At 42.1% G+C, this 20925-nt stretch overlaps 1 protein-coding gene across 1 annotated transcript in view; it reads left to right on the plus strand.

The window, feature by feature from the left end:
• LOC146860841 (uncharacterized) overlaps positions 1-20925 on the plus strand; it is a 915295-nt gene that overhangs the window by 818367 nt on the left and 76003 nt on the right. The window contains exon 40 of the mRNA XM_085646176.1: positions 13128-16077. Within this exon, the coding sequence (XP_085502302.1) occupies positions 13128-16077 (2950 nt within the window). The remainder of the gene's footprint in view (positions 1-13127; positions 16078-20925) is intronic.

The following is a 20925-nucleotide window of genomic DNA, read 5'->3' on the forward strand; positions in this document are numbered from 1 at the left end:
TGGAGCAGGACATAGATTAGATGTGTCTACCTTTAGATTGCTCTGTATATCCAGCGCCACCTGTTCCATCCGCAAAAGCTGTTGCTCGATACGAGACAATCTCAATTCCAAGGGCTTGATAATAGCACTCAAAAGAGCACTTACGATGGCATGTGTCTCTACTGGGGTGTCATGTGTCTCTACTGGAGTATCACTGCTAATAGAGGTTCCTAGCCGGATTTCAGTGGGTGTAGGTGGGGCATGAACTAGAGCAACAATAGGTGGAGCTGTTGTAGTTGAATTACTTGTCATCTGGCTACCCGTATGACCTTTGGCAAGTTTAGCTTTTTTGCCCCCCACCCTAGGGGCCATGTTCATTTTCCTTTTTGGCATAGCTCCCTCACGTCTTCCTCGCAGCTGGGGGAGACTTAATCTCTCGGGTGAGCTTGGCATTATTAAAGCTAGAGTGGAATCTAGAGCTTGCTCAGGTGAAAGAGACTGCGGTGGATCTATGCTACAAGGTATATTATCACTACTTGAGGGGCCATTGTCCAACATTTCTCTCCTAAGAGCATCCGGAGTGCGAGCATTAGCGATATGACCCATAGAGGATCTTTTCGCAAAAGCTAGATCTTGTGAGACTCTTCTTTCCATTAATATTATCCCCATGTCAATTACGGAATTTGCTCTTGTAATGAAGTTGTCCAAAGTTCCTGTTAATGCAGTCCTGCTTCTGGTTAGTGATGCAGCCATACTACGTTAATCAAGCAGCAAAAATAACAGTACTTACAATCCTCCTCAATACTCAGTACGGTAGGGGGTATTTGGGATGACAGAGGGGTGGCCCGGTCCGGTCTTGACCGTGCTTGAACGGGCTTAAACGGGCCCGCCCTTGGCCCGGGCTTCGCCCGGGACACGCCCCGGACGCGTCCCGCGTACGCGTGACTGTGGTATTAGTTATAATGGAAAAGGGGGGAGGGGCCGGGAAGAGTCAACAGCTGCGGCCAATGTCCGTCAGCAGAGGGGCCGCTGGTACTCGCAGTCCCGGCTCCGTTTACAGATGCTCCCAAAACACTCAGCAACCCGCAATCACCGCCAAAAGGCTCCGCCGTGCAGCTTCCAGAGTCCGTGGGCAAAGACCTGCCTCCGAGCGGCACCCGCGAAGCGGGGGCCGTGAGGCGCTATGTAGGGCTGTGGAGATGGAGGGAGGGGCCGGGAAGAGTCAACAGCTGCGGCCAATGTCCGTCAGCAGAGGGGCCGCTGGTACTCGCAGTCCCGGCTCCGTTTACAGATGCTCCCAAAACACTCAGCAACCCGCAATCACCGCCAAAAGGCTCCGCCGTGCAGCTTCCAGAGTCCGTGGGCAAAGACCTGCCTCCGAGCGGCTCCCGCGAAGCGGGGGCCGTGAGGCGCTATGTAGGGCTGTGGAGATGGAGGGAGGGGCCGGGAAGAGTCAACAGCTGCGGCCAATGTCCGTCAGCAGAGGGGCCGCTGGTACTCGCAGTCCCGGCTCCGTTTACAGATGCTCCCAAAACACTCAGCAACCCGCAATCACCGCCAAAAGGCTCCGCCGTGCAGCTTCCAGAGTCCGTGGGCAAAGACCTGCCTCCGAGCGGCAATCCAGTTATGATAGGAAGAGCGTTTTTTTGTTAGCTTGCAACTTTGGTGCGTTTGACAAATCTTCACAAAACTTTGCAAACAAAAATGTCATCCACCTCAGCTCTTTCCTTGAAATCTTCAGAGTGTTGCATCAAACAGGCCCACAAAAAGGGGGTCTCAAAATATATTTTACGCATGCAATTTCCATAGGGATTTTTTAACAGCTCTACTGCCCAAACAGCTGCATGAAATTACACCAGATTTGTCAAAAAACGTAGGTGCCGATTACGATCCGGTAAAAAACGGGTACGAACCGTCGGTCGGAGCGTTTTCTCCGTCTGACTCGTACCCGGTCGTAAAACCTTACAAACATGGAATTACGATTCGCACGGAAACACCATTTCCGTACGAATCGTAAAAAACACCGACCGACGAAAATATACATACGAATGTGATCCGGGAATGCTGCGACGTGACGTCGGGACGCTTTCAGGCAGCGTTTCACGACCCAGGAACTACGTTTCGAACTGACAGCAGTCCGGACGGCAATATTTTCACGGCACCCAAAAAGTGCCGGAAAAGCGAAGTACGGCGCGAAACGACCAGAGTAGGTGGCCCGGTACGCGCCGTACCCCCCCCAGCCCCCGTATGTACGCGCCGACCCCCCCCAGCCCCCGTACGTTCGAGTCGTACCCCCCGTGTATGTACACCCGTGTACGTGTCGAACCCCCCCGTGTATGTACACCCATGTACGTGTCGTACCCCCCGTGTATGTACACCCGTGTACGTTCGAGTCGTACCCCCCGTGTATGTACACCCGTGTACGTGTCGTACCCCCCGTGTATGTACACCCGTGTACGTGTCATACCCCCCGTGTATGTACACCCGTGTACGTTCGAGTCGTACCCCCACCCGTGTATGCGCTGGGGGTACGCACCGTACATACACGGGTGGGGGTACGACTCGAACGTACACGGGTGTACATACACGGGGGGTACGACACGTACACGGGTGTACATACACGGGGGTACGACTCGAACGTACACGGGTGTACATACACGGGAAGGTACGACTCGAATGTACGGGGGCTGGGGGGGGTCGGCGCGTACATACGGGGGCTGGGGGGGGGGTCAGCGCGTTTGCGGGCACGTCTCCATGGTTGCTGTGGGTGTTCGGTCCGGACGGTGTTTTTTCCATACGGTTGTAACATCGGACGCACGGGATGGATCGTGATTCCGCGGTCGGACTTCACTTTTCACATTTGTAGGGTAAATCGGACACATTTTCCGACCCGAGGACGTGTGGGGAATAATTCCCAATGCGATTCGTATGGACTTTTTACCATGCGAATCGTAATTGGCAGTTTGTACGGCACTTGTACGATTCGTACGGTTAAAAGACCGGATACGAGTAGTACGGGGAATTTTTTTACCGGATCGTAATCGGCACCTTGATCTTTACTTAGAAAGTGTGCATTTTTGTGGTTGAGTGTAATTGTGTTTAGTCATTTTTGAGAAATTAAGGTTCAAAATGTATATCTATCAGGCCGTTGGGCTGAAATAAAAAAATGGAAGCCTTCTGGTTTGTTGAGGGTGCTTTTTCAAAGCGAGCATTCTAATTTGCTGTCTGCAAAATTAAAAACAATGTTGCAGCGCCAATTACAGGACTCAAGGACTTATTTTTTTTTAATGAAAGACATAAGGTGGCAGGGGAGGAATAACCTGCCACCCTAGTCCATGTTAAGGTGCCCCAAAGGGACTCCCCCATCGCCCCAAATGTCTTTTATTTTTTAATTAGTCATACAGTCCCAACCGACAAATAAAATAAAAATGCGGAAACTACATTTTGTGTTTTATGCTCCTGGGCTGAGCCAGGACCCGTAGGTTGGTGCAATGCTATTTGCTTTGCCCCCCTCCTCTAACCATTTTCAGACCCCAGACACCCCATCCCCGGGGCAGTAAATATAGTGTTTGAAGAGTGAGTGTGCAGTCCACTCTTCAAGCCTTCAGACATCCCCTGGAGCCATCCCCTGGAGCCGATAGCAGTTTATGGGGAGGGAGGTGTGTGACCCCCTTCCAAAGCCATAGACCGGGCTCCCCTCTTCCGTGGCCACATTAAAAAATGCCATTAGAGCCCCGCTCCCACCCAGGACACCCATTGCACATGCAGGTCATAGGGCCACAGGGGGAGGTACAGGGACCTATAGCCCCTGCCGAATCCTCTGCCTGCACTCATATAGTAATGCGGTAGAAGGTGGCTGCATTTGTTTGCTCGTGCCCAGTAGGACCAGCTTCCTCTGATCCTGCCGGGCAGGAGCAAACCTGTATTCCCTGCCCACAAGAGCATGGGCAGGTAGTTAGAGTCCTCCCTTACGGCTCCTGCAGGCAAGGAACAGTAGTGTCCTGGGGGATGGGGTCCATGGGGCCACTGGATGGCTCAGGCGGGGGGGACCCTAACAACATTTTTTTAAAATTGCAGTAAGTTTCCTGGGTCCCTCCAGCAGAGCTTACCATTATTTTTTAAAGCACTCTGAGTTGTAAATGTGTAAAAAACAAAACAAAAAAGGCATGTTAATGTTTTTTTATTGGTTTATTGAAAATATTTTGTGGCAGAAAAAACTTCTGGGTGTACCATTTTAAATCATTGCATTGAACTGAAAACCACTGACAATGCCACTCGATTACTGATTATCTCAAGAGATCTCAGGACTGCATTGATACCACATTCCAAATGTAATCTTGATTCATGATGCTTTTTGGAAATCCAGCAGTGTCAGCTGTGCAGCCACCGACCAAACCATCTGGTACTGCCTGAGTAAGGGGGAAGCCAAAAAGTTGTATTGATCCTCTTGAAGTGTTCCTCCCTACTTAGGTTGAATTTCTTTTTTCCTGATTGTCCTGAGTGATTTCCAGTTCTTCTTAGTTTATCCTTATCAGAATAAGACAGACGGGGGAAAAGTTTATAGGCATTAACATAGAATGAGAGATATGGCACATTAACATGCAGAATTAATGACGCCCTCTACATACACAATTCCGTTATATTTAGGGAACAGGCCCCAGACCTAGGCGAAGGTTTACCGTGATTTTTCAAATGCTTCGATGCCTCCAGGGGCTTAATTAAGTGGGGTTGGTGTGCCAATTGATTGCATTTTTTAAGGAACAAACAAATAGTATCCACAAAGGAATTTTCCATCTGTTTGTTTATTTACAATAAATCCTAAATGTGATAATAATGTGATAATGCTGTATATTTTGTCCACCTCAAAATGGCCCCAGCCTTTTTTGAGTTATTAGGTTGAAATGCAGTGAGAAGTCCTATGTTCATGTTGGTTATGGCTTGCACAATCACGCATCACGAGAGTATTTAATAAATGGTTTGAAAATGTGACGCTGACATTGAGAAAGGCCAGGGAGCCAGCAAGGGTGACGCGCACTGTATTTACACTAAAGCATTGATTTTCATCCAGCCCGGAGTGCCCAGCATTTTTTGGAATTAATATATATATGGCATGTGAACAAGGGCTCTTGAAGCCCGAAACGTGTCGTGTGTGGGTTGGAGATTTTAAAGCAATAAAACATGTTGCCTGAAATACTGCGGGGTCTGCATCTTCTTCTTCGCCGCATGGAGGCTGGAAGTTGCAGGAGTTGAAAAGTTTTAGATATATAAATATATATATATATGAACAAACACCAGAGTTCCCACTGTCATTTCCTCCAGATCGGAAGGCAAAAATTGGGACACGGACTCCAAAGTAGGTGCGTGGTTTTCTTTTTTGATTTTTCAAGCAGATAGACGCTTCGGCATGGCGGCATGACGCGTTTCGCCCAACAGGTGGGCTTGATCACACATGTATATATATATATATCTATATATATATCTATATATAGATATATATATATATATAATATGGTGTCTTCATTCTGCGAGCAGTTTCATTTGGATGGATATATATATATCTATATCTATATCTATATATAGATATAAATATATAGATTATATATATATATAATTATCCATCCAAATGAAACTGCTCGCAGAATGAAGAGACCACGCCTTTGGTAAAGCCCTCCCAGCGTAGTCCTCTGCCATTTTCGCCATAAGCATTTCGGATAGATTTCCCTTGATCACCGCTTGGCTGTGGGGAAGGAACAGCTTTGCTCTTTACATCACAGGTGGTTTGAGTTCTTAATACCGCCCCCCTGGGCGTGTCTATGCTGAGCATTCTGGTTCCCGTGGTCCAGTTATATATCTATATTATATATAGCTATATTCACTGTAAAAAACAAAGGTTACCAAGACGTTATATTTAGGTTCAGAGTTTGCACACACGAAACCATAGAAATTCTGCATTTATAGGGACCGATTCACAGAACTAACTTAAGACAAAATCCTAAACGTACTACCATTTCGGTATTCACAGAAGGCACTTACTCATTTTGGTATTCACAGAAGGCACTTACTCATTTCGGTATTCACAGAAGTTAGTAGTCCTAACTTTAGGACTCCTTAATGCCTTCTGTGAATACCGAAAGTCTTAAAGCTAGGATTTTTCTCAGTTTAGGAGTAGTAAAGTTAGTAGTCCTAACTTTAGGACTCCTAAATGCCTTCTGTGAATACCGAAAGTCTTAAAGTTAGGATTTTTCTCAGTTTAGGAGTAGTAAAGTGACATCACTGATTCTTGAAACTTTTTTGGCGGCAGTACCACAAATACTGCTGACAGAGTTACACCAAATTCGGCAGGAAGCTATATCTTGGTTCTGATTTGGTGTAAATTGCCAACAGCAAGCTCTCTGATTAGCTGCCCCAACAGGAGATAAATGTTGCTGACGGCCATTATAGGATTTGGGGACTTTGTCCCCATACAGTAGTTAAAAAAATAAATAATATAAGGGGGCAAGGTTGGGATACCCTGCTCCCCCTCCAGGCCCTGTTGGGGGGACCCAAAGGTAACCCCCGCGGGCTGATATGTAAAAGAAATTGTAATTAGTGCCATGATCTTATGGGAGTCTCACAGGATCGCAGGAAAAAAAGAAGGCAAGACATTTTATAATATATGGGAAGCTGGTCATCAGTAGGATCCCCCTAAGCCCATTTAGGGCCCTGGCAACCCCATCCCTGGCTGACTTTGCAAAAAAGAGGAGGGGCTGATCTGGCCCCCTCCCGAGCCTGTGAAGGCTCTGGGGACTTCTCCTCGGGCCTGGCTTTTTTAAAGTAAGGGAGGAGGCCACACAGCCCCCTCTCCTTGAGCCTAATTAGGCATCAGGGATCCCATTCCTAGGGCCGAAATATAAACAGCATTTTAAGGCTTGAGGAGGGGGCCCCAGGGCCAATTAAGACTGCATGCAACTTTCCCCTTAATATATATGGTTTGGCCCTGAGGGATGGTGTTTCGGGCCCTGAAGGCCAACCCTATGCCATGGACGCCAAAGGCTGTGCGCGGCATGTGTTTGGCAGCCGACAGGGGGTTTGGCCACAGGATATTGCAACAGGCCAATCCCTGTGGCCAAATCTGCTTTGCGCACGGCCATAGAAATTCACTGAAAAAAACAAAGGTTAAAGTGACGTTATAGTTAGAAGAATATGTCAGTGACAACATTAATGTTTTGAGCTAAAAAAAACAGAAAAATTCACCTTGCTTCCCCTCCATGCACTACTTACGAACTCACATATTACAGCACTCATGACATGTTCTATGACATAATTTATAACATCACAGATGACACTAACTATACCTGACCATGCACTGTTCACACAAATTATGACACTCCACTGTACGACACAACACTGCACAAGACTCTCCGCCACTACTGTAGAAGGGTGGAGTTGCATACAGTGGAGTAGAGTGTTGGACAGCCAAGCAGTGTAGATTGGAGTATGGTACGGTGGCATATAGTGGGATAAAGAGCAGTAGAGTGTAGTTTAGTTAAGTGGAGTTCACTAGAGTGGGGTAGCATATTGTGGAGAAAAGTGTTATAGAATTGAATAGCTTATCGTAGACTATCGCGGCATCCTTGTTTAACCTGGACTGTAAAATCCTGAGCAGGATATTGGTGAACTGCATCCTCCCCTTAGTTGCTGGTTCATACTGATCATTCCGGCTTCATCCCAGGTTGCAGCACGTTTTTGAATATCTGCCGTCTTCTGCGATTCCTGCATAACACACCAACCGACGCCTTTGCTCAGGTTGCGGTGTCACTGGACATAGAAATGGCATTCTGTACCCTGAGTTGGGATTTCCTCTTCTCGACCCTCACCAAGATGGGATTTGGACTGGGATTCTTGGGCTGGGTGCACACACCCTATTCTGGCCCTATGGCGCAAGTGAAGATCGGGCAGTTGATTTCTGATGGGTTTGATATCTGTAGAGGTACCAGACAGGGCTGCCTGCTGTCCCCTTCTGTCTTTGCATTAGCCATGGCGCCCCTGGCCTGCCAACTTCGACAGCAGCTGTCCGAATGGGTCATTCGTGAGCAAGACATGTATCATATAATCTCGTTATGTGCCGACGATGCTCTGGTCTTCCTGTGAGATGTGGGATCTTCAATCCCAGGCCTCATGCGGATCCTGGGTGGCTTTGGTGCGATTTTTGGTCTGTGTGTGAACTGGCAAAAATCATGTTTGTTCCCCCTAGCACACAAACCGATTGATAGTCGGGTAGAACCACCAGGGACTCTTTTGCAGTGGTGTTATGACACTTTCAACTGCTACGGTATACATGTTTATCATACCAAAAGAGACCTTAAGTAGGGAAATCTTGATAAAGCAATAAGTTCCAATTGCTGATCCTTACCCTTCTGATGCTCGCTTCCCTTATCCCCATTAGGACGAGTAGCAATTTCTAAAATGTGAGTTCTTCCTTGGCTGCTGTATTTCTTTGCAGTCCTTTCCATTGTGCTTTTTAAGAGCTTCTTTTATAAACTAAACAGTTTACTACTCGAGCTGCTATGTAGTTCAGGTCGTCGACGGGTCACACTGTCTATTATTCAAACAGAAGTCTTGATTAATCACAAGACTACTGTTTGAATAATAGACGTGCAGAATTAATGGACATAAAATAGATGAAAATCCGTTAAGAGTACAAGCACTCGCAGAATTCAATTTCTTTCATTTTATGCGGTGCATTTGAACAATATAACAAGAAGATTCACATTAAAACACTAAGACCTGATGATGTCCTTTTAGGACGAAAAGCGTTGGCTGATTTAATTCTTGCAACAAAGGATGATTTAATTTACGCAACAAAGCTCCAAATCCAAAATTTGAAAAATTGAATGCTCTTTTATGAAAAGAACTTGGTTTGAATCATAATAAAGAAGAAAGGATCTAAATCAAGAATCATCTGCCTAATGACTTTTTTTGTTCAGAGAAATTGATTATTATATTGATATTATTGTATTTAAATTGTGTTGCTCCTTCTTCCTATAATTGAGCCTCACTACCATATGTTAAGGTAGGCAGTAGTTTTGCTGATATAACCTCTAAGAAGGGGCGGTAAGTCAGATCACCTAATGATTTCTTCAGGATCCTAAATGCTGCTGTCAAGGCATTTGCTTTCCTTTGAATGTCCAATTTTTGCAGAAGAAAATTTCAGTTATCATTGAATAGTACTCCCAAGTATCTGTTTGATTCTACTTGTTCTAATTGGACTTTCTCCAGAAACCATTTGGATTTATGTTTTATTCTTGAATTTTTTGTAATCACCATAACTTTAGTCTTTGTTTCATTTATCACCGTCCCAATTTCTTTTGAATACAATGATATTCGATCTATTAGCTGTTGTAACCCCACTTTGGTTTGGCTTAGGAGGATGACATCATCTTAGTTAATTAGATATTTGTTTGTTGCCTAATTTAGGCGGTTGTGCATTTGTTTCATTCAGAGCGTCCGTAAGATCTGCTAAAAATAGATAAAAAAGTAAGGGGGCCAATACACACCCTTGCTTTAGTCCTGCTGTTGTTAGTATTTCCTTCGTTAATGTTAGACCATCCCCCATCCGGACTCTAACCCAGGTGTTAGTGTACAAAAGTTAAACTAATTTTAACAGTGGCACTGGAATATCTTTCTCCTGCAGTTTTCTCCACAGAAGTTGTCTGTGCACGCAATCGAAAGCCGATCTAAAATCGACAAAGCACAAATACAGGGGTTGTTTCATTAAGATCATTTTATCCAATAATACAGATATGGCTAATATATTTGTAGTCGTTCCAAGTCCTTTAATAAATCCCGTTTGATTCAGCGGGAGTATCTGTTTATCCTTTCCCATTCAGATAGATTTGAAAGTAAAATCTCGCAAACAACTTGGCATCGGTATCTTGAAGAGTTATTAGTCGGTAATTTTCAGGATGGGCCCAGTTTCCTTTCTTATAAATAGAGGATATTAATGAGCCTCTCTAGAATTCGGGTATTGTCTATGTCCGTGCTACTTCTTTAAAAACTTCCGTAAGATGTTCAGACCATAGATCCAGTTCTTCCCTATAAAGGGCAAATGGAATACCATTGGGACCTGTTGCCCCATCTTTTTGCTTCGTTATTAGTTTAGACACTTGAGATTTTGTTATATCAATTTCACAGTCAATTTCGCGGCTTAGGGTAATCATCCTTCTCCAATTGCCATCCTGATTCATTACTTTCATATCGGAGTTTAAATGGTTTTTACCAGAAAATTAACCCATTCTTTTTCAGTTAATACAGATGCTATCACAGATTTATTAGGTCTTACTAGACCATTTATCATTTTACAAAATTTCCTTGAATTTGTTTGGTTGGTAGCATCAAAACAGTTTTTCCACAGGTCGTGCTTAACTTGGTTTCTTTCGTTCCAAATTAGCTTCCTCAAATTTTGATTTATGTATTTTAATCTGATGGGTAATTCCTTATTATATGGAAACTTGGTAATCTGTCTCCTTAGATTGTTACGAGTTCTTCGTAGTTTCCTTGTTGTATAGGATAAATTGATATAATTGTTCCTTTTCTCCATTTGTATCACTTGTTTTTTCTCAACTTTAGGTGCAGAATCATACGGTTTGACTGATTTACGTGTAAAATGTACCCATTGTTCAATTGGGGACTTCCAAATGTTATCTTCAAAACAATCTTTAACCAGTTTTTGTGCCAGTTCTTTGGTGTCATCTTTATTATGTGGTGTCCAGATAAGTCTCCTATAGTTGATGGTTCCCGTCTGGCCTTGCGTTGTCAGATACGATTGATGTTTTTACTAGGTACATTTGTGGTGATTATTTGCTGACTATGATCACTTTCAGGCACCTTTCCCAAACAATACGAGGTACTATTGTTAAAGATGTTCAGTGATACAATCGTGTAGTCAATACGTGACTTCGAATTATGTGAGTGGTAAGGCCATGCAGGTGGTGAGTCTAGCGGGAATCTCCCATTTATTATTCGTAGACCCATTGCTTCTATATCCTTCACAAAATTGGTTCCTACTTTACTTTGTCTAGACCTTATTTCTGTATCTAGAGTCTGCTGTGGAATTTCCCATTGGTAATCTTGTGACTGTGTAATATCGTCTCTTATAAAAGGTACTAACACATTTAAATTAAAATCCCCTGTGAGTATAAAATCTGCAAACGGGTCATCCATTGTTTGTTCCAACAAAAAACTGGTAAGGGTAGCACACATATTAGTCCTTGAACTCGGTGTCGGATGTATATATACGTTGATCAGTATTAGGGTTTTTAATTTTGCTCCATTACTTAGTTTATATCGTAACTTTACCGTTAGGAAGTTACAATTATTCGTATCCAGTTGCTCATGTTCCACTCTCCGGTCGATGGATATGAATGTTGCTAAACCCCCACTAGGGCAACCATATTTATTTTGCTTGATTGCGGGCTCAAAATAACCTTTATATCCCTGTAACATAATCGGGTTGGTTGCCCATGTTTCCTGCAATAAAATGATCTCATAGGGATTAGACATAGAGTTTAAGTGGGCGTTATTTACCTTGTTACATACCCCATTTATGTTCCATAAACACATCCTTAATATTTCACTGGCATTATTTGCTTCTTTTATTGTGCATTTTGCTGTGTTCTGTCATGGATTTTTATTATCATGTAGAGCCGTAGATAACCATTTTTCATTTATTCCTGTTGTCCTATTCTACCTTGCTTTTGGTTAGTGCCATTTCAACATCTCGCTCCGAACTTCCAAGGGAATTTTTTAGTATAGAAAAAAATGTCTCATTGTTCTTTTTTTTTTTCTGTATCGGACTCTCTTCTTTGATGAGAGGGGTTGGATATTGTTATGTCTTAACATCAGGTAGCTCAGTGGTTGCCTTAGCGATAGAGCTTGGATTCTTCTGGTGTATCCATGGGAACTGGATGCTAGACAGAGGAGTGCTGGCAGTTGCGGGGAGAGGATGTAACTGGGGGTTGCTCTCTTTATCTTAATAAAGTTCCTTCACTTTTATCGAGTCTGCTGTCTTAAAAGTGGCGACGGAGGATGGGATCGTTGTGAGCAGACCAAGGAGGAAAAAAAAAACCTGAAACGAAGCGAGAACTGACAACCCCCAGATGTACTGATGAACTGAGTATACACAGCTGTTTGGCATCGTGATCCCTGTTACAGGATTTTCGAGGACATCCGAAGGGTGAGATCGTCCTTGAATGAGAGTGGATTGCCATGCGTTAAAGTCTAGTTGCTAACGTTGAATACTGTGTGAGAGGAAAAGAATTGTCCCCAACAAAGGAATGTGGCTAGTGTGAACTGATCTAAAACATATTGCCGGCTTACAGCACCTTGAAGAGGAATTCAAAGACGTTGAAAGGAAAGATTATGAAATAACAGTCGCGTTGGGGCATGATCAGATCTTCCTGTGAATGTGTGGTTGCGTGGTGTATAAACGCAGCGCACTTGTAGCGGTGATCGAAGAAGCCAGGAACATTTTGTTTTGTTTAGCAAATTTGATCGTCAAGTGAGCCTCGCGGGCGCAACATTTAAAATAGCTTACTTTTGAAGCGTGGCCACGATCTCGTCTGCTACCATAGATACGGCATCGCGTGAATCTGCTTGATTGTTCTCTCCATATTGTTCTCTGCGGCGGATGCGTGCATCATGGGAGCGGCAGCGCGTCATGACGTATGAGTCGTCAACGCTGTGAGATCACAAAACAGCGTTCCCATAGCAACTAGTCCACCCGATGCACCGAGTGAAGGGAGAGATCTGCACTAACGAGGTGTGTGAGGCAAGAATAAACAGTGCCATTAGAAACAAGCAAGTTTGTACAGACGAAGTACGCGAGGCAAGAATAAACAGTGCTCTGAAAGCAGGAAGATACTTAGAACATCAGCAGGACTTATACCCCGGTATCTACACTTTCATTGAAGGAGACGACGGTGACTACATTTATTTTGTTAATTTGTTGTTTTGTTCTGTATCTAATGTATCTAATTAATTAATTTGCAGAGTTCATCAAAATATAACTTGGTTTTCAACTAAAGTCAAACAGTACACGCATCACAGAATACTGTATACACACAGGGTATAAACTACAAATTTAACCACTTAATACTTAAACGAATAAGATGGATATATCATCTATTATTGCACCTCCTAAATTCTTACAAAACCCAGGAGAACCTACTCTACCTTGGGAGGATTGGATAGAATCCTTCGAAACTTACTTAGAGGCCATAGGTGGGGAGGACTTCCTAGCCTCCAGGAAAGTAGCAATATTAAAACATAATCTGGGTATTGAAGGGAGGAAGGTTTTAAAAACATTACCTATCGGCACTAGTGTGAAACAAATAGTCATTGATGAAAAAGGCAATGATGATGAGAATAAGGAGGAAGGTGATGTAACAGAGATATTGTATGAGGATACAAGTGTCATTGATGAATATGTTTGTGTAAAGAATGCTTTAGAGGAAAACTTTGGGAAGAAAACAAGTATAGTAGTAGAAAGGCATAAGTTCTTTTCTAGATCGCAACAAGCGGGAGAAACTGTAGAACAATATATTTCAGTGTTAAGAACACTTGCATCTACATGTAAATTTAAAGATCTTCATGAAGAAATCATAAGAGATCAATTCATAAACAGAACCAGCAATATTAAAATTCAAGAGAGGCTTTTAGATCTGAATAACCCAACGTTAAAGAAAACCATAGAAATAGCAAGAAGGATTGAAAATACTTCAAAATATGTAAAAGAATTAAGTTCAGATAAATCAAGCACAACAAAAGTGTGTGCAGTAGAAAAAAAGAACATACAACAAAGTAATAAGAAAGAAAACATTGGCAATAAGACATACATTACTCAAAAATACAATAAAGCATGCTACAGGTGCGGTAGCACCAGACATACAGCCGATTCCGAGAAATGTTATGCAGTCAAGGGGAAATGTTATAAATGTAAGAAAGTGGGTCATCTGGCACGCATGTGCAAAGCGGGGTCTGTAGTTAATCCAAAATGGAAACATCCAGTAAATGCGATAGAAGAGGATGTTGAGAATGACAGTTCTGGAAATGAAGGAGAGGTAGAGATAATGGTCATATGCGATAATGTGATAAATGAGGTATCAGAGAACTATAATCCGCCCAAGTGTGATTTAGGGATTAATGGAACTAAGATAACTGTGTGGGCAGATTCATGTTCTCCATATACTATCATTGACAAATATGCGTGGGAGAAAGTTGGTGGTCAAGATTTGAAAACGCCTGATGTTGAACCGGTGGGATATTGTGGGATTAAACTTCCTTTGTTAGGGTACTTTGAATGCACGTTATCCCACAAGGGCAGGACGACTACAAGCAAAGTATATGTAGTGGAAAGGGGAAGAGCGTTATTGGGATGGTGTGAACAAAAAAAATTGGGGATCACATTAAATCCAAATCACCCACAACAGGTTCTTACTACAGAAGAAGCAGAAATTAGCAAATGGTGTACCAAGTTTCTAAAATTGTTTAGTGGGAAACTAGGTTGTTTACAAAAATTTGAACACTGTATTAAACTAAAAGCACAAAATGTACCATGTGTTCACAAGGTGAGGAGTGTACCATTCACGTTGAGGGAGAAGCTAAAATTAGAGCTACAAAGATTGTGCGAAGCTCAGGTAATAGAACCCATAGAATCTTCGGAATGGCTCAGTCCGGTAGTTTTGGCACAAAAACCGGATGGAAATTTACGAATGTGTGTGGACTTAAGAGATCTAAATCGAAACATTCTCATTGATCGTTATCCATTACCTCACATAAATGAAATGGTGTCTTCTGTGAACAATGCGGCATATTTTTCTCTGATTGATCTATCTAATGCTTATCATCAGATTAAATTAAATCCATCTTCCAAACACCTCACATCTTTTATCACACCGGAGGGAGCATTTCAATTCATAAGAATGCCTTTTGGCCTAGCATCGGCATCGGCGGTTTTTCAGAGGGTGATGTCCAAGATTTTATCAGGTACACACAGGGTATTGGTGTTTCAAGATGATATTTTGGTCTGGGGTGCCAATCGTTTAGAGCATGATGAAACGCTGACTAAAACTTTGGAGAAGTTGCAACAGGCAGGCTTAACTGTAGGAATTAAAAAATGCAAATTTGGTGTCCAAGAAATTGAATACTTAGGACATACCTTGTCTAAAGATGGAGTCAAACCAAAAAAAAAATTATTAGATGCAATTACAAATGCTCCATCACCTCAAGACAAAGAACAGTTACGCTCCTTCTTAGGTCTGGCGGAATTCTATTCCAAGTTTGTCAATCACTTTGCAGACAAAGTACACAGACTCAGAATCTTAATGAAGAAGGGAGAGAAGTTTAATTGGACAGAAGAATGCCAAAATGATTTCACGTATATTAAAGAACAGATTGTCAAATCTGTTCACTTGAAACCGTTCAATCCGTCACATCGGAGTATCATTGTAGTTGATGCAAGTGCTTATGGTTTGGGTGCTGTCCTTATGCAAAAATACTTGGATCAAGAACGAATAGTAGCATTCGCATCACGCACTCTGAAAGGAGCTGAGGCTACTTACTCAGTAATCGAGAAAGAAGCACTCGCGTGTTGGTGGGGTGTAACATATTTCAGGAATTACATATGGGGCACTCGCTTTGAGGTTAGGTCAGACCATAAACCTCTGATAGAGTTATTCACTACTAAAGGAGCTGCTAAGGCTACTCCTAGAATAGCCAAATGGCTATACAGGTTACAGGGATATGATTTTTCATTACAGTATGTACCGGGGAATCGCAATGTTAATGCTGACTGCCTTTCACGGTTACCATTGGAGGGTGATGACAATGACACAGACCATAATGATGATTGTGTGGTAGCGGAGGTAGTGGGATCATGTAAAGGTGCTATATCTTGTGATGAATGGAAGGAAGCTTTAAACAAAGATAATACCATCACAGAGTTAATGAGTGAATTATCAAACCCATCTGTTCCGGATATTCTCTTAAAAAAAAAATTTGGTGAATTCTGGACAGTATGGACAGAGCTATCTGTGGTGGAAGGTGTACTACGCAGGAATGGTAGGTTAGTAGTCCCGACTAGCCTCTACAACAGATTACTCAATTTGATACATGAGGGACATAGTGGCATGTCGGGAATGAAAAGGAAGGCCAGAGAGACATTCTGGTGGCCTGGCATGGACAGGAATATTGAGGAATATGTTCGTGACTGCATGGAATGTATGTGTAGTGACAAAACTCATAGGGTAGAAGAATCAACCATTTCCTCAACACAATTTCCAAGCAGACCATGGGAGAGGGTAGCAATGGACATTTGTGGCCCATTTTCATCCAAGGGCATCACTAACAAGTTTGCAATTGTACTAATTGATTATTATTCTAAGTGGCCGGAGGTAGCATTCACAAATGACATTAAAGCGTGTAATATTATAGAGTTCTGTGACCAGATCTTTCGCAGGGAAGGGTGTCCTGAAAAGTTACTCACGGACAATGGCCCACAACTAATATCTAGTGAATTTAACTCATACCTAAACAACATGGGCATCATACATCACACTACGGCTGTCTATAATCCAAGAGAAAATGGCCTGGTAGAAAGATTCAACAGAGTGTTAAAGGAGTGTATACAATTAGCTGAGGAAAGTGGTGGAGATTGTAAAGAGGCGGTAAAAGAAATGTTGTGGAATTACCGTACCACACCTCACTCAGTTACCAAGGAATCACCGTTCAAACGTCTTAAAGGCAGGCAACCAGGTACCAAGGTTACTCCAGGGTGGATGTTAAAGGGGTTTTCTAGACCAGTCTGCACTAGGAGTTTGGAATGTAGGGTAATGAAACATCAGGATAAATATGTACAAAGACACAATGCAAAAATAAAAAGGAATGAGAGACATTTCACCATTGGTGACTGGGTGAGGACATATAGTGTTGGGTCTCAGAGGAGGGGGTTATCAAAGTGGTCTGTACCGAAGCGAATAACAAAGATTCGTGGTAACAGTGTCTGGTTAAACGATGGTAAGGTGTGGAACATTCGGAATGTAACCTTATGTAACAAATTGGAGGTGAAATCGTGTGCATCAGGGAGTAGTGACAACAATGGTGACAAGAGGGTCGATGATACATGTAAAGACAAACGTACCCGGAAGACTCCAAGATGGCTTAATGATTATGTAACTTATTGATTGTTCTTGTGTTGATTAGGATGTATAAAATGTATATAGATACAATTGTTATTAATGCTTAAAGTACACTTGTTATTCCTATTGTATTATTGTATTGTAAAGAAAGGAGATGTGTTATGTCTTAACATCAGGTAGCTCAGTGGTTGCCTTAGCGATAGAGCTTGGATTCTTCTGGTGTATCCATGGGAACTGGATGCTAGACAGAGGAGTGCTGGCAGTTGCGGGGAGAGGATGTAACTGGGGGTTGCTCTCTTTATCTTAATAAAGTTCCTTCACTTTTATCGAGTCTGCTGTCTTAAAAGATATACCTTTAGAATAGACCTGCTAATTAATATCCCCCAGCTATGAAAATTTTATTTTTCATTTATAATTCGTTCCGCAAAGAAGAGAGAAGTTACAGTTACCAAAGTTAGTGTCTGGCTGCTTTCAATGTTTGGTAGGAATCCGATACTTTCAATATCTTTACTTGTCACATTTGCTATTGACGGGATAGAATTAAAGAGACGAAGAATGTTTCCTCCATTCAGTGTGTCTTGATCAGCTCTGGAGTCATATACCGTTTAAAAAATTTGTTGTACCGTCCCATTAGTTGGTAAATCTTTTTTTCTTTCCTCTTCAATATGTAGTGGGGCTTTATATATGACTTGTTTGTCCTCACCATGTCTTTTAATAACCAGGTGATCCCAATTTGATGCATACCGGGTATTCACAGTTTGTTCTATCATATTGTTTTGTTTCAAAGTTATATGGTTTGGTTTCTTTATTTGGTGTTCTGGGTTTTGAGAATATTGCTGGTTCTGACTTTGAGTTGTATTCAAACTTAAACTTTGGACTATATTATGTTCCCATCCGAATTACCTCTGTGCTACTGGGCCGATATGTGTTTGATCCTCCTCTTCATCTTTTACCAGATCTTTAGATTTTTGAGGAATTGAAGCACTCTTTGCTTGATCCGTCTTTTCAGGTGATATACTTTTTATTTCCTCTGGTGTCTGTTCTATAATACACCTGTTTCCCTGAAGCCTATGTTTCTTTTCCTTTGGTCTGATTCTTTCCACCCCCTTCTCAGGTTCACTAGAGGTTCGTTTGATTTTGTCCGATGTAATAGCTATATCTGTTTGAATACATGTTTGGTTGATCGGTTGTTTTCCAGTTTTAGTGAATATAGCGAAATACTTATTATTCTTGTTCTTCACTATTGAAGACTGCTCTCCATATAATACTTTTTCTTGTTTACCCGTTGTTTCCTTGCATCGTTCTTTTCCTTCACTACCCATTTCAGTTGGTACTTCCTCTTGGGGATGTGTTACTACTATAGTTTCACGCTTAGCTTTATTTCTTGCTTTGCGTAGTTTTTTCCTATGTCTTTTTGTCACTCTAAACAATGAAGGAACTGCTTCTTTGACCTCCCGATATTCAGTTGTCTTTTCTGTATGAGTTACCAATGGTTTTGTGCCCGATGACTTCTTCCCATCCTGCTTTTTGATCAGAGATTTTTGGGGAGTTAATTGATCCAGGCCATCTAGGTCTTTTGAGGCACTAAGTTGTTCCGTATCTCTAACTTCCGTCATGTTATTATTGTTTTTTGAATTTTGCAGATATCCTCTTTGTAGTTATATATTTCCATTTGAAGGCTTATTTTGACATCTTCTAGTATGGTATTCATAACGTACGGTACTGTTGCCAATGTATTTATTATTGGGGCACATGCACAATCAAGATATGTTGTAGCAGCATCAGTTTGAGCTATAAGTATCAAACTATTTAGCTGAGCGAGATTATGATCTATTCCTGCAACTGCATTTGCCATCACTCTAAGTAGTTCAATTTGAATGCCCATTTTGTTCGACTGGTATGTCAGTGCTTCTAGTGTTAGTGATGATGTTTGGTAGAAAATATCCCAAATAGATCCCAAGTCCTGGTTGCCGATGGTTTGGGCTTTTTGGTCATTCTGGGGTTCATATTCGTTGTTTGTGGAACCTTTAGAATCAACACAGGGGATTTCTTGCACTTCAGTTACTTTTTTGAAGTTGACCATATCAAAATGTTTACTACTATTGTTTACACTATATTGTGTTTTGCTGTTATTAATGCTATTAATGCTATTATAAAATGCAATTTCTGTTTTTGTTCCTGAATTTTCAGCAGTTCCTTGTAAACTATCTTGCTTAAATCCTACTTTTTGGTCATTTGTGATCAATACATTTTGTTGATTGAGGGATTGACCCTACTTCTCTTCATTTTTTTTCCGTATTTGTGCCTACATTAGTTCTTATTGCCATGGTTACCCCCAAGGTGAGTCTAGTATTGCTATTAATTCTGAACTAATTATCCTGGATGACATCTACTATGTTCTCGTGGGGTCTTGATCGACTTGTCTATATGATATAAAGTCACCGGCTGTCTCAATTTTTTTCCTTATTTCTACCTACACCTCTATAGGTAGCATGGTCGTTGTTATCAAATGTTTCTGGTTTATCTCTCCCTGGGGTATCTCGTCCCGAGGTGTTCCTGGCACATCCATATCGTTTTGTTCCATTTGAGTGGGTGATATTATATTTAGCATTTCAAGGTTGGAAATTTGGCCCTTTTTGTCCACAATATGGAGGCTCTTATCTAGTGGTAGTAGGTCCTGTTCTGGACTGGCAGTTTGTGAACTTCCCCCCAAGTTGTTAATTGGCTTAATCAGAGTTTGTAGTTTACTTTTTTCTGACTCTACTTGCATTGTCATCAGAGCTCCAGATGGGTCTTTTATGAAAATCAAATTTGTGTGGCACTTTTGTGGATTTTTCAAACATCCGTGCTATTAAAGATTGGTTCACTCCCGTTGTATATCCTTTTGCTTTTTTCCTTACTTTTGGTACTTGTACTTTCCATGCTCGTCTTCTGGGGGGCCCGATGCCCTCTCTTTTCCTGAAAAACATGCCGTTTTTTTTCTTTTTCCTAAGATATTATCTTTTATCAATTCAAGTATTTAATATCCTATTACTTAGTTATGTTATGTTAAACCAGTTTATAAAGCACACGGTTACCCGGAGGTGTCCTGGCGCTGATGGAGAATTCTTCTAAGAGCATGGGTGGGCCACGAAGATAGGTAGCTGAGGGAAGACCTTATAGATTAAAAAGCCATGTTTTGAGTTGTTTCCTAAAAGCAAGAAGGTTAGTAGAGTTCCTCCGATTCCAAGGGAGGGCATTCCACGCCTTGGCTGCACCTATTATGAAACTTCTTCCCCCCCATGAGGCTTTCTTCATGGGAGGTATATTCACCATTTTAGCTCCTGATGAGCGCAAGGTTCTCTTAAAGGCATACCATCTAAACTGGTTAGCCAGGAAGTCCGGCCCCTGACCATGCAGTGCTTTGAAAACCAAGCACAGTGACTTGAATTGCACCCTTTTCCTGATGGGCAGCCAATGTAGTCTACGTAATTCTTTGGCTACAGATACAAATTTGGGGATGTCTATCTTGCTGCCGCATTTTGCAGAATCTGCAATCTGTTTAAATGCCGCTCTAAGATGTTTAAATAGAGCCCATTGCAGTAATCCAGCCGCGATAGCACCATAGAGGATACAACTGTTCGCAGGCTGTCTTATGGCAAAAACGGTTTGATCTTTTTTATCATCTTGAGGGATTGAAAAGTGGCCGAAGACGTAGCCTTTATCTGATCCTCAAAGTTCAATTTATCATCCATCATTATACCCAGATTCTTTGCCTTTCTTTTGGGTATGG

This window comes from Triturus cristatus, chromosome 3_1 (assembly GCF_964204655.1).
Source record: "Triturus cristatus chromosome 3_1, aTriCri1.1, whole genome shotgun sequence".
Classification (NCBI taxonomy): Eukaryota; Metazoa; Chordata; class Amphibia; order Caudata; family Salamandridae; genus Triturus; species Triturus cristatus.